General features: G+C 35.8%; 1 protein-coding gene across 8 annotated transcripts in view; it reads right to left on the bottom strand.

Annotated features, from left to right (window-relative positions):
• SUPT3H (SPT3 homolog, SAGA and STAGA complex component) overlaps window positions 1-27,681 on the bottom strand; it is a 527,796-nt gene that overhangs the window by 64,790 nt on the left and 435,325 nt on the right. For all 8 annotated transcript variants that reach the window (XM_077998598.1, XM_077998600.1, NM_001266569.1 and 5 more), the window contains 1 exon segment: window positions 24,468-24,578. In XM_077998598.1, coding sequence (XP_077854724.1) covers window positions 24,468-24,578 — 111 coding nt within the window.

Genomic DNA, 27,681 nt, shown 5'->3' with positions numbered 1-27,681 from the left:
ATTGGCTGTGGGTTTGTCATAAATAGCTCTTATTATTTTGAGGTACGTTTCATCAATACCGAATTTATTGAGCGTTTTTAGCATGAAGGGCTGTTGAATTTTGTCAAAAGCCTTTTCTGCATCTATTGAGATAATCATGTGGTTCTTGTCTTTGGTTCTGTTTATATGCTGGATTATGTTTATTGATTTGCGAATGTTGAACCAGCCTTGCATCTCAGGGATGAAGCCCACTTGATCATGGTGGATAAGCTTTTTGATGTGTTGCTCAATCCGGTTTGCCAGTATTTTATTGAGGATTTTTGCATCGATGTTCATCAGGGATATTGGTCTAAAATTCTCTTTTTTTGTTGTGTCTCTGCCAGGCTTTGGTATCAGGATGATGTTGGCCTCATAAAATGAGTTAGGGAGGATTCTCTCTTTTTCTATTGATTGGAATAGTTTCAGAAGGAATGGTACCAACTCCTCCTTGTACCTCTGGTAGAATTCAGCTGTGAATCCATCTGGTCCTGGACTTTTTTTGGTTGGTAGGCTATTAATTATTGCCTCAATTTCAGAGCCTGCTATTGGTCTATTCAGGGATTCAACTTCTTCCTGGTTTAGTCTTGGAAGAGTGTAAGTGTCCAGGAAATTATCCATTTCTTCTAGATTTTCCAGTTTATTTGCGTAGAGGTGTTTATACTATTCTCTGATGGTAGTTTGTATTTCTGTGGGGTCGGTGGTGATATCCCCTTTATCATTTTTAATTGCGTTGATTTGATTCTTCTCTCTTTTCTTCTTTATTAGTCTTGCTAGTGGTCTGTCAATTTTGTTGATCTTTTCAAAAAACCAACTCCTGGATTCATTGATTTTTTGGAGGGTTTTTTGTGTCTCTATCTCCTTCAGTTCTGCTCTGATCTTAGTTATTTATTGCCTTCTGCTAGCTTTCAAATGTGTTTGCTCTTGCTTCTCTAGTTCTTTTAATTGCGATGTTAGAGTGTCAATTTTAGATCTTTCCTGCTTTCTCTTGTGGGCATTTAGTGCTATAAATTTCCCTCTAGACACTGCTTTAAATGTGTCCCAGAGATTCTGGTATGTTGTATCTTTGTTCTCATTGGTTTCAAAGAACATCTTTATTTCTGGCTTCATTTCGTTATGTACCCAGTAGTCATTCAGGAGCAGGTTGTTCAGTTTCCATTTAGTTGAGCGGTTTTGATTGAGTTTCTTAGTCCTGAGTTCTAGTTTGATTGCACTGTGGTCTGAGAGACAGTTTGTTATAATTTCTGTTCTTGTACATTTGCTGAGGAGTGCTTTACTTCCAATTACGTGGCCAATTTTGGAGTAAGTACGATGTGGTACTGAGAAGAATGTATATTCTGTTGATTTGGGGTGGAGAGTTCTAAAGATGTCTATTAGGTCTGCTTGCTGCAGAGATGAGTTCAATTCCTGGATATCCTTGTTAACTTTCTGTCTCGTTGATCTGTCTAATGTTGACAGTGGAGTGTTGAAGTCTCCCATTATTATTGTATGGGAGTCTAAGTCTCTTTGTAAGTCTCTAAGGACTTGCTTTATGAATCTGGGTGCTCCTCTATTGGGTGCATATATATTTAGGATAGTTAGCTCTTCCTGTTGAATTGATCCCTTTACAATTATGTAATGGCCTTCTTTGTCTCTTTTGATCTTTGATGGTTTAAAGTCTGTTTTATCAGAGACTAGTATTGCAACCCCTGCTTTTTTTTGTTCTCCATTTGCTTGGTAAATCTTCCTCCATCCCTTTATTTTGAGCCTATGTATGTCTCTGCGTGTGAGATGGGTCTCCTGAATACAGCAGACTGATGGGTCTTGACTCTTTATCCAGTTTGCCAGTCTATGTCTTTTAATTGGAGCATTTAGTCCATTTACATTTAAGGTTAATATTGTTATGTGTGAACTTGATCCTGCCATTATGATATTAACTGGTTATTTTGCTCGTTAGTTGATGCAGTTTCTTCCTAGCCTCGATGGTCTTTACATTTTGGCATGTTTTTGCAATGGCTGGTACCGGTTGTTCCTTTCCATGTTTAGTGCTTCCTTCAGGGTCTCTTGTAAGGCAGGCCTAGTGGTGACAAAATCTCTAAGCATTTGCTTATCTGTAAAGGATTTTATTTCTCCTTCACTTATGAAACTTAGTTTGGCTGGATATGAAATTCTGGGTTGAAAATTCTTTTCTTTAAGAATGTTGAATATTGGCCCCCACTCTCTTCTGGCTTGTAGAGTTTCTGCCGAGAGATCTGCTGTTAGTCTGATGGGCTTCCCTTTGTGGGCAACCCGACCTTTCTCTCTGGCTGCCCTTAAGATTTTTTCCTTCATTTCAACTTCGGTGAATCTGGCAATTATGTGTCTTGGAGTTGCTCTTCTCGAGGAGTATCTTTGTGGCGTTCTCTGTATTTCCTGGATTTGAATGTTGGCCTGCCCTACTAGGTTGGGGAAGTTCTCCTGGATGATATCCTGAAGAGTGTTTTCCAACTTGGTTCCATCTTCCCCCTCACTTTCAGGCACCCCAATCAGACGTAGATTTGGTCTTTTTACATAATCCCATACTTCTTGCAGGCTTTGTTCATTCCTTTTTCTTCTTTTTTCTTTTGGTTTCTCTTCTCGCTTCATTTCATTCATTTGATCCTCAATCGCTGATACTCTTTCTTCCAGTTGATCGAGTCGGTTACTGAAGCTTGTGCATTTGTCATGTATTTCTCGTGTCATGGTTTTCATCTCTTTCATTTCGTTTATGACCTTCTCTGCATTAATTACTCTAGCCATCAATTCTTCCACTTTTTTTTCAAGATTTTTAGTTTCTTTGCGCTGGGTACGTAATTCCTCCTTTAGCTCTGAGAAGTTTGATGGACTGAAGCCTTCTTCTCTCATCTCGTCAAAGTCATTCTCCGTCCAGCTTTGATCCGTTGCTGGCGATGAGCTGCGCTCCTTTGCCGGGGGAGATGTGCTCTTATTTTTTGAATTTCCAGCTTTTCTGCCCTGCTTTTTCCCCATCTTTGTGGTTTTATCTGCCTCTGGTCTTTGATGATGGTGATGTACTGATGGGGTTTTGGTGTAGGTGTCCTTCCTGTTTGATAGTTTTCCTTCTAACAGTCAGGACCCTCAGCTGTAGGTCTGTTGGAGATTGCTTGAGGTCCACTCCAGACCCTGTTTGCCTGGGTATCAGAAGCAGAGGCTGCAGAAGATAGAATATTTCTGAACAGCGAGTGTACCTGTCTGATTCTTGCTTTGGAAGCTTCCTCTCAGGGGTGTACTCCACCCTGTAAGGTGTGGGGTGTCAGACTGCCCCTAGTGGGGGATGTCTCCCAGTTAGGCTACTCAGGGGTCAGGGACCCACTTGAGCAGGGAGCCTGTCCCTTCTCAGATCTCAACCTCCGTGTTGGGAGATCCACTGCTCTCTTCAAAGCTGTCAGACAGAGTCGTTTGCGTCTGCAGAGGTTTCTGCTGTTTTTGTTATTTTTACTGTGCCCTGTCCCCAGAGGTGGAGTCTACAGAGACAGGCAGGTTTCCTTGAGCTGCTGTGAGCTCCACCCAGTTCGAGCTTCCCAGCAGCTTTGTTTACCTACTTAAGCCTCAGCAATGGCGGGCGCCCCTCCCCCAGCCTCGTTGCTGCCTTGCCGCGATATCGCAGACTGCTATGCTAGCAATGAGGGAGGCTCCGTGGGCGTGGGACCCTCCCGGCCAGGTGTGGGATATGATCTCCTGGTGTGCGTGTTTGCTTAAAGCGCAGTATTGGGGTGGGAGTTACCCGATTTTCCAGGTGTTGTGTGTCTCAGTTCCCCTGGCTAGGAAAAGGGATTCCTTTCCCCCTTGCGCTTCCCAGGTGAGGCGATGCCTCGCCCTGCTTCAGCTCTCGCAGCAGCTGACCAGCACCGATCGTCCGGCACTCCCCAGTGAGATGAACCCAGTACCTCAGTTGAAAATGCAGAAATCACTGGTCTTCTGTGTCGCTCGCGCTGGGAGTTGGAGACTGGAGCTGTTCCTATTCGGCCATCTTGCTCCGCCCCCCCCAGAAATACTATTTTTAAAAGCTAGACACTGGGCACTAAATCTCAATTCTAAACAGAAAAGACATACTACACACGAATTCATGGAACTTGCCTGGCTGCCAAAAATTTGCTATTTCACACTGGTACTATGGGGAAAGTATTTAAGAGAACTGCCAACTACACAATCTAGCTTCCTAAATTAGACGCATTCCATTGTAAAGGAAAGTCACCTTTACACTCCAGAAAGTCTTCACTGCAAGCCAACTTTGTGCCCAGCACTATTCAAAGAACTGTGGAAAGGTAGGTATATATTAATTCCTGACATATCAGACATCCAGGCCACTAAAATATCTGAGTACAAAGTAAAAAAAAAAAAAATTGAAATATTTGGTTTATAGAAGTACTCACTGGTTCAGTCTTACTCTGAGCTAATATTTTCTCTAACATTTTAATAAATAGGTAATACTGGAAAATTGGTTTAGAAACTCCAAATTATAGCATGGAGAAATATTAAATAATAAACTTTAATCTATCTCCTCAGCAACAACTGCTTTTATCATTTTCATGTGTCCTTCCAGAGAATTCTATGTATATACTAGCATATATATGTATAAACATATAGCTATAAAAATATATCTTTAATTATCCCCTTAATATAAATAACACTATATATCTTTCTGCTGCTCTATTCCTAAGAGGTGTGTTTGTGTGTGGTTACTAACATATTTTGGGAATTCTTTTCTATATCATATGCTTAACTTGCTATCCATATTTGGGTGTATTTCTGATCTTTCTAGGCTGCTCAATTAATCTATGTATTAACATCAAACTGAATTACTGTAGCTTTGTAATATTTTGATATTGGGCCTAGTTAATTAATAACCCCCTCCCTAATTCTGCTTTTCGAGAAATTTCCTGGCTCTTCTTGCATGTTTCATTTTCTATGTGAAATTCTGGATCACCTATTTAGTCCCTTCCCCAACCTATGATTTTGATTTTTAAAAATTGGGATCAGAAGTGCTGCATCTTTAAGCTCACACTTACCCTATAAAATACTCAGATTAAGTCTTAACCATGTGGCACACTAATATATAAAAATTATCTTGAATTTTATAGTTATCTAGAATTTTCCTATGTACGAAGACTGTTCACTTTTATTATCTCCTTTAACCTTTCAAAACACTATGGCACCATGCAGGGGCCTATCTTTTGACTCTTACATTAGAGATGGAGAGAGGCGCATGGACTTGTCCTCAAGGCCTGTAGGTAAGGGCTCTGACACCTGGCCCAGACCCAGGACTCTTCCCATTATACCAAAGGCTGAGGGCACTATAAGTTTTCAGGACACATTTGCAAAATAGAGAATGCTACCATTTTAGAAATGTTGGCAGGCTGTCAAATTTTCAAACTTTAAATGAAGTTTAAAACACAGTAATACTGGCACATATCTTTGCACTATTTTTTTCTTTGCTACAATGCTGAGAATTCTCTTTTTCCTGAGGAAAGTAGAATCACAGCATGCCTGTGTTTACCGGCTTTTATTTGGCATAATTAAAACAAAAAAAGATGAATGCTCTTCTACTCAGGAAACATGTGAAGCCCCATCTTCAACTTGCAGCTGTCTAGCTTTTTTATTTAGTCATATAACACAAAATATTTTATGTTGGGAATTTCTTAACAGAATGAGAGAAGGGCTCCTTACTAAGAATGTAGACAACTACAGTCTGCATGGGAACCTGATGTATTTCATGGCTGCATGTGAATTTGTTATCCAAGAAGAGAACATAACTTCCAAATTTGAAAACAAGACGTCAAGACTCTTTTCTTAATTGATGACTACACATAAAAATGTATCATAAAAATGTGTCTGAAACTGTACAGAGAAGCACACTACTAACAAAAGCACTTTTATCAGAAAAATTAGGTTGTGTCTATGAGAACACACATTCATCTACCAAACAGATGCGTCTTAATGTCCATATTATTCTGCTACTTGGGGTTCTTCAAATCTTGTCTTCCAAGTGGTTATTTTTGGTATCTAAAACTTTTTAGACAAAAGCTTCCTAAATGGATAGTGATGATTTGGTGCCACCCCTACCATATAGTTTCATGTGTAACTTGTGATTTTCATATCAAATGTTTATCAACTATCAACTTGAGTCCTCATTATTTTCCATTTAACAGCTCACAAAATAGGCACGAGTAAAATCTGCCTTCATCAAGTACCATTACAAAGAATAGTATTCTATTATAATAGTATTCTATCCAGAGCCTAATAGTTGGGCATTGCTCCTTTGAATACTTTTTTAAAAAATTGCTGTCAAGAACAATTAGGTAGACAGAATGAATTTCTGTGATAAAAGTAACCATGAAGATTAAATGTTTTATACATATCACCTAGTTACCTAAAAGCCACTTTTGCAAAATGATTAAAGAGTTTTATCAGTGAAGTTAAAAGATAATCCTCAGAAGCTTAAAATTGACAGCAAAGTTCTTTCCTGTTGGTTATGTGGAGCTTTGCTCCTCAGTGCTGAATGAGGTGCAGAGTGCAAAGGTCAATCAATTAAACAGGCATTTATTAGCTCCAATTATAGTTCCAGCATGGTGCCAGGAGCTCAGCTTCATAGTTTTCCCAGTATGGTTAGGATTATTCAATATGTTTAGTACATAACTACCCACTGAGCATATTACTTTAAAACAGATACTACTCATGAGGTAGCTTGGACATTATTTTGCCTTGGATTCCTGAGGAATCAAGGATCAATCCTGAGTAGTAATAATCAAACAATCTTATGATTTCTTTTGGCTGCCCTGCGGTTATCCATATACTAATTAATCACAGGTAATGAAGTGTACATTTATATAAGGCACACCAAGTTTGAGGGGTCTAAAACTGATTAGGGAGATTAAAATTGGACTCTATTAGGTGACTGTTGTCTCTTCAGACCATCATTCTGTATACTTGTCCATCTGTTCATCCATCTTTTATGTTGAGCTGCAAATAAACAAAAAGTATTATCCCTTGCTGAGAGAGGAACCAAGATGATTAAGATGCAGTCCCTTGGTCTACCTGAGGATACAGGTCCTCACCAGGTGTGGATCAGATCAGGAAATATGATGTATCTTGGAGCAAGTGGGTCAAAGCTTAGGACTAGATCCAAAAGGAGAAAACAGTTCAAACAAAGTCAAGGAAATAAGAAAGAGATGGCATCTGGACTCTTACTACCATGCCCTGTATCACCAGGAATTCCCTGGGCCCATATCTATCTAAATCTGAACAACCAATTCTTTCTCTTTACCTTACCTCTAAAGAAAGTATGAGTGCTAAGAAGCTGTCTCAGGATAAAAGTAAAGACAGTGGCAAAATTCTCCCAACCGAGTGCCTCAGAAATACTGCTACCAAAATTTGGAAGGGCCTCAGAGAGTTTGTTCATATAACATTACACATTTTTCTTTCCACTGGGGAGAAAGAAACACTTTCGACTTAGGTTTGAAGAAAAGTATGTAACTCTCAGATGCTGAAATAACCTGGCAACCAAGATTTCACAATTAAATTCTTAGGAAATTTCTGGAAACTGTATACATTCTCATCTAACTTGAATAATTTATGGTTCTGTTGAAATAGACTAAGAGAATAAACCAAAGATCATGCTAGCTATCATAAACCAAAAATAAAGTTCTAAGGCCCCCCAACCATCTGAATAGACTTTCTCCTTGGCCAGTGCACTCTAAAATTTCACCTGAAAGACTAGTGCAGGCCACGGTGGGAAGTGGGGGTTGGACACGCCACATTATACCCTCCAGCATTAACATCAACGCAGACCTTAAGTTGATAAGAAACATTTACAGTCTATTCTCTCTGAAGTCTGCTACCTGGAGGCTTTATCTGCATGATAAAAATTTTTGGTCTCCACAACCTCTTATTGTAACTCAGACAATCATTTCTATTGATAATAACTCAACCAATTGCCAATCAGAAAAATTTTAAATCTACCTATAACCTGGAAGCTCCTGACCCCTCCCCACTTCAAGGTGTCCTGCCTTTCTGGACCGGACCAACAAATGTATTTGATTGATGTCTCATGTCTCCCTAAAATGTATAAAACCAAGCCGCAACCCAACCACCTTGGGCATACGTTCTCAGGACCTCCCAAGGGCTGCATCATGGGCCATGGTTACTCATATTTGGCTCAGAATAAATCTTTTCAAATATTTTACAGAGTTTGACCCTTTTCATCGACATTATCAACTTAAAGTGTTATTGCTGAACAATTTTGTTGAATTATAGATTCTCTCATCTAGATGTTTGAAACATTATATTTTCACAGGTGTACAAAAACATATTTTAAAAGATGACAATGACTCTACACTAGTAGAAGTTTAGGAATCAGTAAAAGCAGAAGTAGGAACTATTTCTGGGTAAGGATCCTTCCTGATACCCAAGCTGGAAACTTATCATTAAAGCCAATTCACAATACACTGCATCTTTCATTTTTTCCTTTCAATCTAAAACTTCCAACTTCAGTAAGCTCTCATTCCTGGAAATGATTTTGGTAGTTACTTTTTGGAACCTGCAATTTCTGTAGATCCTCATCTTTTTACCATTCCCTTACTGCCTCTAAGTCTCATTCCCCATATGTGGTCAGTAATGCGACGGGCACTGGGAAGTAAAATGGTACTCAGCATGGGTCTGCTTGCCCACACAAGGGCAAATATGCAGGGCAGGAAAGAAGTCCAGCATTCGTGGATCTCAAGATACTCTGAAAGGTTTTGGTATAGAGAACATACTATTACTAACTGAAAATGGACATAGAAACATTAGGGAATTTTTTTGAAGGCTATAAAGAAATCCAATTATGGGTCTGGGTCTTTGTCTCACACTCACATGTCAGGCTGGGCTTCCCTTTGTGATTCTCTGAAGGGTACTACTGGCAAACTAGCATTATAATCTACATTTAAATTCTAATATGATAATAATGATTTTAAAATACTGCATTTCTTTAAGCACATTCTATGTTAAGCACAGTGCTAGAAGCTTTGAAGTATTATTACTGACACTTATTAAAAATTGCCAATTTGGGGGCTAGGCACAGAGGCTCATGTCTGTAATTTCCCAGTACTTTGGGAGGCTGAGGCAGGTGGATCGCTTGAGTTCAGGAGTTCAAGGCCATGGGTAACATGATGAGACCTTGTCTCTACAAAAAACAAACAAACAAAAAAAACTACTTGAGCATGACAGTATATGTCTGCAGTTCCAGCTACTTGGGAGGCTGAGGTAGGAGGATTGTTTGAGCCTGGAGGCTGCAGTGAGCCGGGGTTGCGCCACTGCACTCCAGCCTGGGTAACAGAGTGAGACCCTGTCTCAAAAATAAAATACAAAAAATTGCTAATTTTAACAAATCATAAAACTGGCTCAGGCAAGCTGTCTGACTGAGAAGCCCTTGAAAAACCATCAAAGACAGTAGAATGTTAACTGGTCATTTACGTAAAATAGTACTCATGAAATTTTTGGTTCATTTAGAATAATCACTTTAAATGAGACTATATTTGAGACTGTATACACACATATACATGTTTACACACATATAGGTACAATATATGTACATTCTATCTAAAATATCATATACGTGTGTACATACATGTTTTTAAAAGTCAAACTGACATATTAATGGAAACACAGTCCTTATATCTCTGGTACTGATTTTCCATTAGCAGCAGCCCTACACATGCTACGTCTCTGAACAGCATGTCAGTGCCATGACTGTGTAAACATGCAAATGTGACTGACACACTCTTGAGACAGCTTTCACCTTGGTAGAGCACAGGGAGCACCACATAAATTTTCAGGAGTATAAATGAAGCCTCATGAGTCTTTTAGAATAAATACCTCCAGGCTAGGTGGGACCACAGCCAAGCAGCCTAGAAGTTCTATCCTTGCTTACAAGAGTTTGTGAACTATGATACTGAGAGCTATGTAATCCAAGTATTTTAAATACTTCCACACCATTTCAAGTACAATCATGGAAATTTAAAAATACTCCTCTATCATCATATATTATATAGAAAAAAACCTAGTTATTTGCAAAGTTTGCTTAAGTGAGATATTTGAGTACTTAAAACCTACTTTAGAATTTCTATCAGTAATACCATGCTCTATCAGCAGAATATTGGCTTCCTCATTAGCAAATTCACTCTAAGTAAATTCACTGAGGGTAATCTAGTGATACAGCTGGTAACCTACGACATTAAGTTAAATAGTATGTTCAATGACCAATATATCTCTAGAAAATTAGTTCAAAATGACACATCATTTTGTCAGACGTTCTTAGGAATTAGCTAAGATCTCTCGTTAGAAATATGAATCCCCTTGAAACCACTCCCACAAATAGCCAACATTTTAAGTAACTGCCAAGCCACCTGCTTTTCTCCAAGAAACATCATGAAACTCACAAGTTAGTAAAGTTTTGGAAAGCCTACAAAATCCCTATCTTTCTAAGTTTACATATTTTGTTTCAGTGACTTTATTTCCCCTTTTCTGAGAATTAAAAATTCTCCACATCAGATTTATAGTTCAAGGCACAGACTTATTTGCAAAAGAAGGACTTGTAAGTAGATGCCAAAGAACCCTTCTTTATCACTTTAGTCTTGACTTGGCACAGTGTTTCAGATGGTATTCATTTGGAATAAAGAGATCGATGATATAACTTGTCCAATCCTCCTTCATAAGTGGCTTTACTAGAAGTGGGTAAGGGCATAAAAATATAAATTCATCTGACTGTAGGCAACCAAAAACATACCAACTCATCTTGGAGTAATTTAACCAATAAGATGATTTAGAGGACAGTTCAGTGGCACCATTTTGGGAAGGCAAAAGCTTAGCAGAAGGAACATAAATCAAAGGTGACTGGCAGGTAAAGGATATATGCTGCAATCAGCCAAACCATGTGCACACTGGCACAAATTCAATAAGATCATTTATAAAATTTTTAAGGCAGAAGTACACAAAAGGGGGTCTGGTGCTAACTAAATCCACAGATAGCTTACATGCCACTGAAATAAACACTTCCAGATGCGGGTGTACAAAAACCTTTCACAGAATGAAATGTTTTCTTTCATAAATCTGAAGGAGGGACACTTAGCAGGGAAGGGCAAAAATGCCTGAAATTGAGCCTGAACTTCTTACAGACTGGAAGTGTTTGTTGAGGTGGAATGATTGTACGGGTGATGATCAACTACATAGCGAGTCTCTTTTAGAAGCATCACTACAATCAATAAGACTGGATTTCTGTTAAATTGTAGAAAAAGTGTTAATTCATCATTTCATAAATCCTATAAAATCTGGTGTGTAAGTTAGTGCTGCTCTCATTACATTCCTTACAGTTTGTTTTTGAGGGGGCGTGGAAGAGCAATGATAGAGATGATGGGTTCTCACAGAGATAAAAGCTGCTAATCAAAGTTTAGGAAAATAATGCTTTGGATCTTACCCAAACCTACTGCAGGCATGGTTTAATGAAGAAAAAAAAAATCAAAACCTGGTTAGATTAGGCATCTTTTAAGAATGCATGACCAAATTCATTACCGGTTTAGAAAGTCAATTTGTTCATCAAAACAGCATAATATGTGGGACTTTCTGGTCATATATACAAACACTCCCAGAAGTTCAAACAGAAAGCTATGTGTTTTTCTTTTTTTTTTTTTAAGTTTAGGTGACTTCTGCTTTGAGCTACCCCCACCCTTAACCAGGAAATCCCCCTGAAATTAGTTTATCTGGTGAATCTTTAATTTAATGCCAGTTCTTTGTTAAGTATCTGAGCACTGAATTTAGTCTTGAGAACATTTTTAATTATCTGTTCTATGCATTCAGCCAAATTGTAAACTTGGCATTTTTTATTCTCTCACTCAGGGTCTTATTCTACTTATTCTATATGGTAAGTAGATCTTGAATACATTTTGTCTTCTCTGGTCTCATGCCATTGCCTCAGAAGATGCTCTTTTAGCCTCTTGCCTGCAATATTGCAGCCACCAATTTGTTTCTTTGCCTATTATATCTCCTCACACCAGTCTCTTCTCAACACAATCACTTCTCTCTCTCTTCTTTTTTTTTTTTTTTTTTTTTTTTTTAAATGCAGTCTTGCTCTGTTGCCCAGGCTGGAGTGCAGTGGCGTGATCTCAGCTCACTGCAACCTCTGTCTCCCAGGTTTAGGCGATTCTCCTGCCTCAGCCTCCCAAGTAGCTGGGACTACACGTGCGTGCCACCACACCGGGCTAATTTTTTGTATTTTTAGTAAAGATGGGGTTTCACTGTGTTAGACAGGATGGTTTCCATCTCCTGACCTCGTTATCCACCCACCTCGGCCTCCCAAAGTGCTGGGATTGCAGGCGTGAGTCACCGTGCCCAACCCACAATCACTTATTTTTCTACAATTCAGAGGTGTTCATATTAATACTTTGCTTAAAAAAATCTGAAATAGCTCCTTAATGACTATATCTGTTGTTTAAAAGAAAATTTCCCACTGTGGGCAGTGGCTCACAGCTGTAATCTCAGCACTTTGGGAGGCCAAGGCAGGAGGATCACTTGAGGCCAGGAGTTAGAGACCAGTCTGGGCAATAGAGTGAGACCCCATCTCTCCAAAAAGTTTTAAAAAATTAGCCAGCATGGTGGTGCATAGCTACTTGGGAGCCTGAGGTATGAGGATCACTTGAGCCTGGGAGATGGAGGCTGCAGTAAGCTATTACTGCACTACTGCATCACAGCCTGGGTGGGTGATAGAGTGGGACTTTGTTTCTTTAAAAAAAAAAAAAAAAAAAAAAGGAGAAGACAGAAAAGGAAAAAAATTTTCCAAACAGAACCGGAGAACCCCAATATATTTAAGAGATAAAAATTTGTATAACTAGAGAAAACAAAATTTTGTAAAACTATTATTTGTGGAAAATTCATAATGTATTTTGGCAGAACAGTTTGATAACTGCCGGCCTAAATCATAAAGTCTTGGTAAACTGGCTTGCAATTAAAAGTCCTTCTCAAAATGGCATCGCTCTATCTCTGATGCTTCATCTCATCTCAACGTACTCCAGATTCAGTTCCTCATCTCTGCCTGAACAGCCAGCCATGCTACTTTCATACATCTATTTTATTTTTCATTTTATTCCTGCCCCTCTGTGTGCCTGTATTGTCTTTTCAAAATCACTACTCATTCCCTTCACCTCTGTTTTATAAAGTCAAATATTAAACACCCTAAAAGTTTTCCTTCACTTCCTCACGCAGATTGTGCCATCCTTTCACTGTATCTGAGGCACTGTCCATCTTTTAGTTACAATATCAATCACATGGCACTGCTTATTTATTCATCTCCTTTGCTGTATTTGAATAACTGGTTTCTTATCTCCATACACCATACGTCCCTCCCAATACATTTCTAACACAATGTTTGGCACATGCTTATTGAATAAATGCAGATATCGAAGCTGTAAGGATCTCAGGACACATGTGGATGTTAATAATGGTCACATGTAGTTCAGTTGTACAGATATGGATTCTTGTCCATACTCAAAAATCAAGTGCTGTCCTTTGTACGTGAAGTGTGCTTTCATTCTATCAGGAAGGCATGTACTTTGGATTGTTTTTCTAGCAGTGGTGGGTGACAGATTGACTCATAGCAGTACACAGTCTTGCCTTGCCTCCTTATTAACTTTTTATTTTAACCATTTGCGAGCTGGTTGTGTGAGTGATAGACATTGCTTGCCATCAAAAATTAAGGTAAAGTTAGGTCACCAACATGAAGATCAACCCCTAATACTTTATTCTTTAGACAGTGGCTTCAGAGAAAACCATACTGTAGAAACCAAGCTAGCTCTCTTTTCTTTTTTCTCTTTCTCTTTTGAACACCAAAACCCTGCTTGGATGAGAAATATTTGTCAACTATAACTCATTTACTCATTAGGATCTTACCTTAATTAGGTCTTGAATACCAGTATGGTTTTTGGGTTAGATCAGTAATACAGAGTAAGATCAGAGCCAGAAATGTAGTCTCTAATGTCTCTACTGGAAACTGTAAAATCTACACAAGTGTTTGAATTGGATTGACAGAAATCTGTAGGCCAGGCTGTGAACTTCTGCAGCCAGAAAGTCAACTCAAATACTCCCTCCCTGCTATTTCCACCAAAGAGGCACAGCAGCCCAGCTGTCACCTTGAATGCACCTGGGCAAACTCAGAGCCTGACACTGGGCTCTGTCCTCATGACCTCTGCCAACTAATCAGTCAAAATATTTCCTGATCTAGAGAGCATACTCCACATATTGGGCATATGCCCAGAACTGCGAGTGCACTCTAATCAGGTGGGAGAACCTATCCAGGTGCCAGGGCAAGAATTAACATCTGACTGACATATGGACTATGAATTTTCTCTTCTCGCAGCCTAGAGTCATGCAGAGGCAGTATGTGGGGGTGGGATATTTGATCTGTGCATACATAGCCTAGGGGATTTGGTTTAAATCAAATCATAATTAAAACATTGGTTAGGAAAACAAGGCATAATTATTTTTTTCCTGCACATTTTAACTAACTTGCATATAGTCTTAAATATATGTTGGGCACAATAAGAGTAAGGTATCAGTTTCATTTTTGAAAGGTGCAAATTTCCTATTTAAAACAATCCACTTATTATGTTCTGGGATTAACTTTGCAACTACGTCAGTAAATTAAATGACATTTCAATGATTACATTTGTTGACTAAAGTTATGTAACACTATTTAAGAAATCACCAAAAAGTAAATCACCTACAGTTCAATAGGCTCTCATCACAGGTATTTGGTGATTTTTCTTTTGTCACATTATCAATAAAAGAGTATACAAATGTTTCACTTAAACATAACACACTTATGAATGTTAGATGTTTCTGGCAATAGTAAATAAATAATCTATTTAAATAAAACTGATACGTTATTTTTCTTTTTTTTTCATTTTTTTAAAAATTTATTTATTATTATTATACTTTAAGTTGTAGGGTACATGTGCATAACGTGCAGGTTTGTTACATATGTATACTTGTGCCATGTTGGTGTGCTGCACCCATCAACTCGTCATTTACATCAGGTATTTTTCTAATATTCAACTAATTTGTATATAAAATGCTTAAAAAATGAAAATAGTATTTTTACTAGGTCAACATGAGCAACTTAACGTACTGAAAGTTATCCTTCTGAGTATTTATAATCTTCTTGTTTCTTCATAGACTTAAAAGAAGTTTCTTGCCACTTTTAGAGCACAATTTTAAAATTTAGAAATAGCTCAACTTAGTTTAGTTCTTCCTGGCTAATCCTTGTGCTGCTTTCATGAATTTATGACTTAAAAGAATCCTGTAATTTTTTTTAAAGACATATTTTCCTTTTCAGAGTCACTCCAAGGATTTTCTTCATTTGATTTCCATTCTTCTAGAAGATTGCAAAGACCTAGAAACTATAACATTTAAACCTCAAGATTTAGTCCTTTTAGAATATGCCACTCAAAAGGTTTCTCTTTGGTGTAAGTTACCCCTTTCCTTGCACCCATGATAAATTCTTCCTCTATTCCTCAAGATATAATATACCTGTTATAACAAAAAGAGATTAATTTCTTGAAGTACTACCAATTTAAAAAGACTTCGAAATATATAAACTTGGAGAAACTACAGAGGGATGATTAAGACTGTCATGTTTCATTACTACTTTACGCCCCCCATTAGAGATGAATGATTCGGTTTTTCAGACTATGTTCCTGAAAATTCTAGAATTCTTTGGAGTATTCTAGGGTCTTCTTAGATGTTTGGTTTGAAAGTCTATCACAACTTTTGTGCTACTCCAAATACAGGTTATGTCATCCACTGTTTTATATTTGAACTTCTTATAATTGTTTGGTTGATTAGTAAGTTGTGTCTTGGAATTTACATTTGTTTTGTTTTTGATATTTAAAGCAGCCCAAATATACTCTATATAAAATTGTGCAAGTAAGTCTATCACCTTAGGATGTATGTCCTGTGCTGAACTAAATTTGAGATGTTTACTAATAATACAAAATGAAAGCAGGAAAGAGCAAAATGTGTTTGAATAGTCACTGTATACCACAGAGAAAACATTAGTTGTTGGCAATACCAGGATTTTTCAAAATAGAACTGAATAATTTCTTATAAACAAATGTACTGGCTACCCCAAGGTAAGATATTGCTGCAGAGAGTTTAAATGAGATAAGATCTCTCTTCCCCACATCTGCCTGCCGATTTAAAAAAAAAATTAACTGAAAAATTTTATAATATAACATGATCGTACCAATTCCATTTGGCAACCTAGAATCATGATGTTATGCTTACAATAGTGGAAAATGAAGTTCACCAAATATGGTTTCAATAGACAAAGCAAAATAAATTTAACTCTCAAACTTCAATAAATATTTGTCAGAGAAGAGTCCTCAGATGACGGAGATTTTCTTTGTGACACCTTTGAGTAGCTTCTAGTGTTTTAAGACTCATTAAAAAATATTTTCCAGAAAACCATGAAGAATTATGCTGGATAAGAAATCCATATATTCATTCCCTCTAAACACTTTCCAGTTTAGAAATATAAGCACATGTCAGATATTGTTAGTGAAACAACTTTCAAACAAATAATTTTTACTATTTCTTTTGCACCAAGACTACTGCAGGCCTGTGCAGCACATTATTAAAAACGGATGTATTTTGAATCAAACTCTTTTCAATGCTGTGCAACTAAAAAGTATACAGAAATAAAGTGGACATTAATGGATATAATATTCCAACTGTCATCCATAACTTTGACTTCAAAATACACCTATACTTACTGAATGAAATTTTAAGAGTAGATCTTCCTTATACAAATACAGACTTAATACCTCTTGGAATACTTGTCTTCTACAGAATTTAGTTTAGGAAATGCTGTATTTTTAGAATAAAACCACTTAAAGAGTTAAGAATACAGGCCAACCTGTAAATAAAAAGTTTAATGGGTAGGATTAATAAGAATTTATTGAAGCCTATGGTACCAGTGAGCCACAGAATATTTAGCTGCTATACACAGAAAAGGCTCTGGTGATTAAAATTAAAAGTGATTATATTAAATGTTTCATATTTTTCTGGAAAATACTCACTTTCAGGTTATTCTTACATGATAAATATGCTACATGTTAATTTTTTTTCCTTAGGATCAGTGGCCTATAGTTTTAAACATGTGTTTGGGCTCTAATCTGTAATAATAGATTTAGTACTCCCAAAAATTTTATTAAGAAAATTTTCACTTCCAGTAAAAACACATATAATTTAATTCCACCCAATTTCTACTTGGTATTTACATTTGAAAATTATTCTAATATTTTGTGACATTTAATTTTCCACGTTGAACACATAAGATGCAGACAAATCTAATGTGCTCATGACATAAATATTCACAAATATGAAATTCTCGATCAAAATAGTCATAACAATCTGCTATGCCACTTTTGTTTTTAAAAGTTCAATGTGGAGAATTCTTTAAAAATTTTTCATATTTTTGATCCCTATTAGTCCATTATGAACATCCCTAAACTAATGATATGAAAACATCTCTAGTACGCTCTAATACATTTACATCAAAGTAAATGGCCACAGTAATCTGAGTGTCAGGAGGCTGGATTCTAGGGTTGGTTCTGTCATGCACTTGCAACATGTCTTTGGGTACATCACAAAGCTTCTTGGAGGTCCAGACTAACTGGGTAGCTCAAGTCCTTGCCAGTTTTAAAATGCTATGATTCTGTCTCAATTTAAGGCAGCTGAGTAAAGACTAAAGAGACTTGCTTCTACAGATGCACTTAAGGTATTATTCAGGTTAATGACCATGCTTAAATGAGCAATTTTATTGTCTCACTGTTCTAGTGCAATAGAAAGTTACCTGATAACATGCGAGTTCAGAGGGTTAACATTTTTCTACTGTGAATATCAGGAGAAACTAAAATAGATTTAGGCATTACAGATGGGATTATGTCATCACACTCAGCGAACACAGTTTCCTTTCTCTGGCTTTCAAAATTACAGACCTGGGTTTATATCAGCAATTTACAGCACTTCCCATTGAAACCTAGCTTGAGTAGGTAACCATGGGTACCACCCACTGCTTGTAAATAGTGAAGATCTAGATAAAACATGTCTGACCACCTTCCCTGTGACATAAGAGAACACTAGACTACCCTTCAGAGTATTTTCTCTGAGAGAAAAAACCAAATGCTCTAATCATAAAATTTCTAAATGCTCTTTACTTCTAAACCTGAACAAGTAAATTCTAAGAATGTTTTTGTTAAAACTATTACTATTACCATTCAAAAGCATTTAAATTTTTAGGTTGTGAAAAACATACTCTTCAAACAAATGCCAATGAATTTTCTGATGGGACAATTCATTTAAACCTTTGTTACACTCATTTTTAGACTCTGATGCCCTTCCTAAATATTGTATTCTTTATATATTCAGGTAGTACATACGAAACATTACCAATAATTTTGGAAAATAATACAAAATAGAAAACAGAAAGACCTGAGATATGCTTGTAGTAATTTAATACATGATAAAGCAATCCTAATAAATAGGAACTGGATAGATTACTCATTTAATTGATTGACATATTTTGATATTTAGTTTTTATATTGCAGAAACTCTCATACCATGTATTAGATAAAAATGTAGAATTATAGTTGAATAAAAAATAAAAATACAGATGTATATTTAATCTTAGGTTATACAATTTTTTAAATCATAAGACAATGGAAAATTATAGAGGAAAATATCACTAGATCTAACTACATAAAATCCTATTATTGAAAAAATATCAAATTAGAAAAAAATTAAGATAAAGGGAGAACTGGGAAAAATACCTGCAACAACCCTGACAAAAAGTTTTACTGTTCATAATTGATAAATGTCTTAAAAAGTTTTTTAATTACAAAAATTTATTCACATAAGTTAGTAGATTCATACAAGTAAATCTAATGCCCTACAAAAAATGGCAAAGACATAATCACAATTCAAAGAAATACAAATTATTAGCAAATATATAAAAATGTTCAATATCATTAGTTATCAAATACAAATTAAAACAAAAGTATCCTATCACTCACTAGCTGTATGTGAACTTGGGAAGGCTAGTTACAGTCTGTTAAGTTTTCTCATTCATAAAATAACAATGGTTTCTATTTGTTAAGGTGTCGTGAGGCCTGTGTGAGATAGTACAGTGCAGTCCATGATGCATGAGTGCTCAATAAATATTAGCTGCTATAATTGCTACTTTATTTTTGCCTGGAAAACGACAAAAATAAAACTGATAATATTCAATGCTGATTTGAGTTAACTCTCTCATATACCACTTATACAATTATGAAGTCATTCATGTTTTCTAAGAATTATTTTTGCAAGATTATCAGGAAACTTAAAAGGACCGATTCTTTGATGCAGGAATTTCACTTCTAGTAATCTATCATGAGGAAATGACCAGATGGATGGGTAAATATTTACATACAAGAATATCCACTATCACTATTTATAACCTAAATACAGAACAAAATGGAATGGTTAAGTGAATAAAGGTACAGTTAGATGTATAAGGTGTACTATGAAGCTATTACAAATCATGTTTTTAAGGACTACATAATATACTATAAAATGAGTAACAATATTAGAATAATCTCAATTTTGCTAAATTATTAATATGAATATACAAAGAAAAGGGGCAGGATGAAAAGGTAGTGATATATTAACAGTAGTTATCTCTAGGACATAAGTTTTATTCTATTCTTTATTTTTCTATATTTTCATAATTTTCTAACATAGTAGCATTTCTTTCATAATGAGTAAACTAAAGAAACTTTAAAAGTTGAGAAAAATAAGCCCAGTAATCAAAAAATGTATCAACTTTGATATATGATCATCAATTTCTGAAAACCTTTTCAATAACTTATGAAAATATGTAAAATCACAAACACTGAAATTGAAGAAACTTCATAAATGAGATCACCCATTTGTTCTTTAGATTTCTGTTCCACAGAGCTAGTATGCAAAATCTAGCTGGTATGCAAAAAATTGGGTGGTAAGTATGTACACTCAGTTGCTAAGACTTATTTATGATGATCAGTGATTAAAAAAAATCATGCTCTTTAACTGTTATTAATACAAAAAGTAAAAATGAACATTTATTTTCAGGAACAATAACCTTTAAATAGTATTTAAATTTTAATGGTATAAACTATTTGTCCATAAACAAACCACATTATTATTTAAATTTTTAGTTTTTTCTGGGCTTATAGAGTAAAGCCGGATACCCTCTGTGTGTACTGTGCACACACATTTGAGTGTGGTTGAGTGGCATGGTTTCCGCTTACTTTGTATTATCTCTTTTAAAAAATATACCATAGCTACTACTACTACCACTATTAATAATATTATTTATTAAGAGCTTACTACATGTTAATTAAGTTCACAGTACTTAGTACTTCTTAACTCCTATCATGAAGTATAATCTAATATCCTTACTTTAGAGATGAGGAAACAGCCATAAAGTGGTGAAGAAACCTGTGTAAGGCTACTCAGCTTGTAGGTGGCAGGGCTGGGATTTGGACCCTGGCCATTTAGCTCCAGGATCAAAGTTCTTAATCACCACACAATATAACTTCACATATTATCAACTACTATGAATAAAAACACAATATAAGATGGCAAACATCAAAATCACTCAGGACATGCTAGGTTGCAAAAGCACTCTAGAATACTGCAGATCAGAGAATCTAAAGTGATTTTTAGAATTAAGAAAGATAAACAAGAAGCAAAAAAGTAAAATTAGTTTCTCTAAAGGTTCTTTAGAGTGTGTATACAGAAAGTGAGGTATGGTGGGGACAGTTGCAAAAGTGTGTATTTCAGGAGAAACTGTTTGAAGCTAGGTGTCAGAAGGCCTGAATCTTAGCTCTGGTTTAATTTAATCTAATAAATAGCTTGACTTAGGAAAATTACTTAAGAAGGTAAGACCTTCTCTTATCTTCTGTGTAGAACTGAGAATAAATGAGAATACAGAAAGGAAACAAATCACCAATGAAAACCAATATGCCAAAGAGAGTACTGTTGTTAACTGCTGAGTGGGGATGGATGGCATGTGTCTCCACAGCACTCGTGAATGTGGTGTTCACATGTGTGTGGCAGGTGACTGATGTTTATGCCATTCTCCCTGTATACTTCCTACTCCAGGAGCTACTACAATTCAAAGCATTGTTTGTATTCTTCTCTTTATACCTAAAGCTAATGTGGCTTTAAGTATTCCTTTATCATTTTAAATTATTCCTAAGGTGAAATATTCACTTACAATTCTTCATATAATGAATTATATTCCTAAAGTTGATCATGTCATTTGGTATAAAATTATTTCAGAGTTATATAGTAGACAGAAAAATGACTCGCTAAAAGGAGATTTTAAAATGTACTATCTGAATTGTTCCCATGTAAACTATTAACAATATCAAATTATTGGAAACTGGATATATACACATTGTTATGGGTATTCTAAACCAGATGTTACATTTAAATATATACGAAAAACTCTAGATTCAGGATGACATGCTATGAAGACAAAATCTCTATGCTTCATAAATATAAACTAGTTGTTCATTGGCATTTTAATTTACGAAGTACATTTTACATTGGAGGCAAGTCAGTTCAGCCTTTCTATATGAAAATATAGGTGTCAATCTATGATTACTATAGAAGCAGCCCACATACCTTTTCTCTTGTTAGGAGCTGCAGCTCAAAGCCTAGGTGGCAAAGTGTCCCCACTGCAGCTTAAAGTACCATGTCAGGTCCTCAGAGTGGACCTTAGGGAACTGAACATCAGCATCCCCAATCATGGTAAGTTTCTACCACAAGCTCCTTTTTTTTTTTAGCAGCTTGAGGTATGTGGGAGCCAAGACAGGGTGGCTGCATTATTGACACACACAGTCTACAAATCCATCCCGTTTTAAAGAGATAATTTTTAACTTTAAAAGGAAGATTTATGTATTATATACTGTGAAACTATGTCACCCTGGTCATGCAATTCATGGTATAAAATAGCATAAGCAGCCTGGGCACAGTGGCTCATGCCTGTAATCACAGCACTTTGGGAGGCCGAGGTGGGTGGATCACCTGAGGTCAGGAGTTCAAGGCCAGCCTGGCCAACATGGTGAAATTCTACTAAAAATTACAAAAAGTAGCTGGGCATGGTGGTGGGCACCTGTAATCACAGCTACTCAGGAGACTGAGGCAGGGAGAACTGCTTGAACCTGGGAGGTGGAAGTTGCAGTGAGCTGAGATTGCACCACCGCACTCCAAAGTGGGCAACAGAGCAAGACTCTGTCTAAAAAAAAAAAAACAAAACAAAAAAAGTGCAGGCATATTCACTCTGTAGTATGGGCAAATTCTCATAGCTGAAGATAATGGAGCAGACCTTTCCAGGTGGCGGTACCCTTCTGGGGAATAATAACACCTTGGATGCCCCTCTGGAGTGGAGTTTGTTACCAACTGCTGTTGATTTTGTTTGATTGCTCTACTAGTGGCTAACTGAACCTTCCAGGTCATGGCTCATTTGTTTTATTTTCCAGAGTTATTTAAATTAAGCATTTTCAAATTGTGTCATCAGTTTTAAAAAGCCCATTCTTTATGTTTATTAGATCAAAGTTAGCTTAGGCAATATTTGAACCTAGCTTAAAGTACATTTTTATCATATACTAATACTACAGTTTTAGATTGTAAAAGTAGTAATACATAAGCACCAGGCTGGACATGGGGGAAAAGATATACATACACACATATATGTAAATAATGTCATCAACCAAGATGGCTCTCAAATGATCTGTCCAGTCTATTTTAAAAACAAAACCTTTGAAGAATGAAGCAGCTGCCACTTCTTTTTGAGGAAATAATGCAGGCTTCATGATTAGGAAGTTTTCTCTTTGTATTGGATACATTTTCCTTTATGTAATTTTATTCATTACTTTTAGTTACCATTTTAGGTTATTTCTCAAAAATCATGTTTCCCTTTGCTATCTTTTAATTGCTTCTAGATTATTATCAAACACTGCCTCTTTTTTCTTCTTTTTCCCCTCCACTGTCTCAACCTATTCGTCATTATTTGACTGTTATCGATGGATCTGATATTTTTAATCTTTCATTATAAAATTTTTTTTCAATTTCAGTTGGTTTTTAAATTCTTACTTCCAATTATCTCTTATTTTTCTCATTCGTAATTTTTCATATTGCTCTTCCTTTTGGCCTGTCATTCAAAACAGCTTCACCCATCATGTAAAAGAAACTTCATTTAATTATTTCTTTTCAATTATAAGACTCTAAAAACATTCATGCAAAAGGATATATTGGTTTAATCAGCAATATTAAAATCATGTTCTTATGCAAGATAAACTTCAAATATTAAAATTGCAAAGCATCACCATTACAGAGAGCTTCTGGAGACACATAAAGCATGTTTTTCCTGTTACACAGAGAATCTATATAATTAACAAAAACTAATAAAAATAAAGGATAGAAAGAAAGCATTCTATTTAAACATAAGGAAAAAAGATAATATAGACAAAATCATGACATTTATGAATAGTAAAATCCACTCTTAGGGAAAAATGTATACTATGTAACAGTAATTATTTATTTTTTCATTTGTTTATGTATGTTATACATACGTATTTTCATTAGCTTGTTAAAACAGAATACCAAAAAAGTAAATCTGACTGTTCCTCAGTTATGTATATCAAACTCTACTTTCTGTTGAACTAGTTCCTTATAGAGTAGGACTTGAAGAAATTTCTCTTAACACAAGTAAGATTTTTTTTTTAAGGGCCATAAGATGAGCATTTAATTAAAACACACACATCTGCACACACTTTCTTTAGGCTGCTGAAATATCAGGTCTTTAATTCCCCATTAAAACAACACAAAACCCTGATTATAAGTTTTCAAATCATTTGAAGATGTAAAAGGCTGTCTGCATTTCAGCTTAGTTCAAAGCCAGTAAAGAAATATCTCTTCTTCTTCCAACTAAAAGCATGTTTAGGAGAAGGATATCTGATAGAAGTGGTAATGCCAATCTAACCAATTTTAAAATATAAAGTGCTACTAGCAATATTTGGATACATATAATTTCAGAATAACGTTTTATAAACTTAAGCTTTGAAAAATAGAAACTATAAACCCCAACAAAAAAACTTAATTTGTAATTGAAAGAAAATAATATTTTGTAGAAAAAAGTGTCCTTCCAAAAAGAGACGAAAATGACTTTCATTTCCCAAGAGAATTATGCCACTTTTATACAACAAAATTACAGTCACCACTAATTGCTTTCAACAATTCCAATGCTTCTTCATTTGACCACTTGAAAATCAAAATTCTTTCATATTATAAATATAACTTTTTATAACTCTGTTATTACGTACTGTGAATGGGGAAAGCGGGCCAATCTTGTGGCTGTAGCGTCGAATGGCCTCTCTGATGTGGCAGGGCTGGATGGCATCGCTGTGAGCCTCAACACCACAGGCTGCAGTGCTCTGCGACAGAAAAACACATAAATTGTTACTAAATCAAAAACACACAACAGAACTACAGTGTATATATATGAAAATAAACCTTTACAAAAGAGACCGGTTTTTCCCTTAGGATGCACATCACTACTGCCATATACTACATCTAAAAAAGAATTCCATTAACAAATCAAAGATGACTTTTACATGACCCCTTCCAAGCAGACCTACCAAATGCAATTTTTATGCCCACAATATTTCACCTAAGTCTGCATGTCAAGACACAGGAGAATACAGCCACTTGCCTGCAGATAAAAAGTGTCATGAAAGCTTACTGAAAGAACCACAGGAAGTTATTTTTTTTTTTTTAAAAACATGTTAACATTTACTATTATAAATGTTTCTTAGGAGCTTCTTTGGCACATTTCTGAAATAACTTGTGGGTCATCAGCTTAAAATGAAAAACGTTAAATTGCTATACATTTATTTGTCATACCTGGGATTGTCATAAGACCATTTCAACTTGGTTTCTAATTTTCTAGGTATCTCAGGACAAAACAAAAATGAAACCAACAACTTTCTGTTTTAATTTGCCGCATCTATAAAAGGCAGGTTTGCAAGCACAAAAAAACACAAGAAAGATAAGGATTATTTGTGATGAGAGTGTAAATACAAACTTAAGAAATTATAGATGTGTATATGTGTGTTCAGCATGATTTTTCAAAATAACTTATAGGGCTAAACCCTAGCCCTATTATGAGCTGGATACATATAATTTCAGAATAACGTATCAGAGCTGATTATGTATCAGCTCTGCCAAGATACATAATATCTCAGGTCTCAGTTTCCTCATCTGTAAATTGAGAAAACAATTATAATTGCTTGTAGGACTGTTGTGAAAATTAAGTAAGTTAAAATACATAAACCACTTAGAACAATGCCTGACGCATGCTAGGAAATTGTTTTATTTTTATAAAGAGATGATGTTTCATTTTGTCACTTAGGCTGGAGTGCAGTGGTGTGATTACAGCTCATTGAAGCCTCAAACTCCTGGGCTCAAGTGATCTCTGGCCTTAGTCTCTGAAGTAGCTGACACTAAAGGCAAGTGTCACCACATTTGGCTACTAAAAAAAAAATATTAATTTCTTTATAGATATGGTCTTGTTATGATGCCCAGGGTGGTCTTGAACTGCTGGGCTCAAGTGATCCTCCTGACTCAGCCTCCTGGGTAATGTTAGCTAGTAATAGTATTAGGTTATTCAAATCAAGTGTTAAAAATGGGAACTCTTCAAAGTATAGTGGGTAGCAGATGGCAGGTCATCAACATTAAAGAATCAACTTGCATATTACTATAACTGGGGTCTAGAAGTCATTTGTAGCCACACAATTAATATTATTTGTTTTTCTGATCATTACTATAATTTTTTGATAATTAATACATTTTTTACACTCATAATTCTTTGTAGGGAATATAACTCTATAGATAGCAACCTCTATGGATAGCAATTTGGCAAAATCTTATCAAAATGAAAAAGAACAACCTCTTTGACTCAGCACATTCACCTGTAAGAATTTATCCTACAGATATATTGCACAGGTACAAAATAATATATATACATGAGGATACTTACTGTAGTACTAAATGTTCATCAATGAGGGATTGGTTAAATAAATTATGATACATCCATTCAAAGAAACAGAAACCAAAGCAACCACTGGAAAGAATGAGGCAGTTCCCTACAAACTCCTATGGAGTTATCTCTAAGATATTATATGAAACACTGATCAAAAACTGAAGTAGGAGGTTTACTATGGTAAGTCTTTGTGTTCCCCTAAAATTTGTACGTTGAAATCCAAGCCCACAAAGTCATGGTATTAGGATAAGAAGCCTCTGGGAATTGATTTATCCATGAGGGTGGAGCTCTCATGAATGGAATTAGTCCCCTTATAAAAGAGACCAGGGACAGACCACTCACCCCTTCTGCCATGTGAGGTTTGGGTAAACAGATGACTGCCTATGAACAAGGAAGTGGGCCTTCACAAAACACTGAATTTGCCAATGTCTTGATCTTGGACTTCCTAGCCTCCAGAACTGTAAGAAATACATTCCTACTGTTTATAAGCCAACCAGTTTACAGGATTTTGTTATAGCAGCCCAAATGGACTAAGGCAGAAGCATAAGTTAGAAAAACTTTGTGACTGCCATTTGTAAGATATAGAGACACATAAGCCAGCCTGGTTGAATCATGCTATTTTTGCCAAAAGGTGACAATAACTTATATTAAAATAAAAACATTGAATTTTGTGAAAAATGTCATTAGAGGTTCCATTTTGCCAGTTTCAGGTTTATCTGCCATAATTCAGCAACTGTTAACATTAACATAATGAAGCTACTAGGTGCACTTTTATACTTTCTTGATCTACTCATTGAGTTCTCTGGAAGCAAGCCTTTAAATGTTATAATCCCAGTTTTTTTTTTCCACCTCAACAAATATCTTCACACACTCTGTCAACATCTAGTCCTTTATCAAGGTGCTAATAATCTGTTTGAATTAAAAATGTATCCCAAGTTTAGAATTTTTAATATAGTAGTGGTTCTAGCACAATATTCTTCAAAACTGTTTCAGAAGAATTACATATTTGTAATTGTAAATGTACATATTTGTTATTAATAATTTTATATCAGCTATAAACACATGTGAAGAGCATTATACTTATACATCAATTCATCTTTAATATCCTGATTAGGCCCAAATTTTAGGATACTCTTTAAATTTTCAAAAACTAAACCCAAATATTTGACAAAATACTGAGTCCTGTTTATAAAGTGTTTGCAGAAATCTCTCTGGGAACTAAACTCTGTATTTGTTTAAGAAAAGCACTAGTTGTTTGGAAAAGTTCTCCATATGTCAGGTCCTCTTCCTCTTGGCTGCATTCACACTCTATTCTTGTATCTTTCCATTTTTGTATTAATAGCTCTTCAACTAGAAACTGATGCTGGGTATCAGAAGTTGAAATAGCATACAGAGTTCTACATATTTTCTGGATTTGACTATTGTCTCTCTGTTTTTCTTTGCTGGTTTACAATGAACAAAATCTCTTAGCAGTTTAAACTCTCAACTGTGGTACA

The sequence above is a fragment of the Macaca mulatta genome, chromosome 4, assembly GCF_049350105.2.
Source record: "Macaca mulatta isolate MMU2019108-1 chromosome 4, T2T-MMU8v2.0, whole genome shotgun sequence".
Lineage (NCBI taxonomy): Eukaryota > Metazoa > Chordata > Mammalia > Primates > Cercopithecidae > Macaca > Macaca mulatta.
Note: the sequence above shows the minus strand (reverse complement) of the source record. Positions and strands in the feature narration are given on the sequence as shown.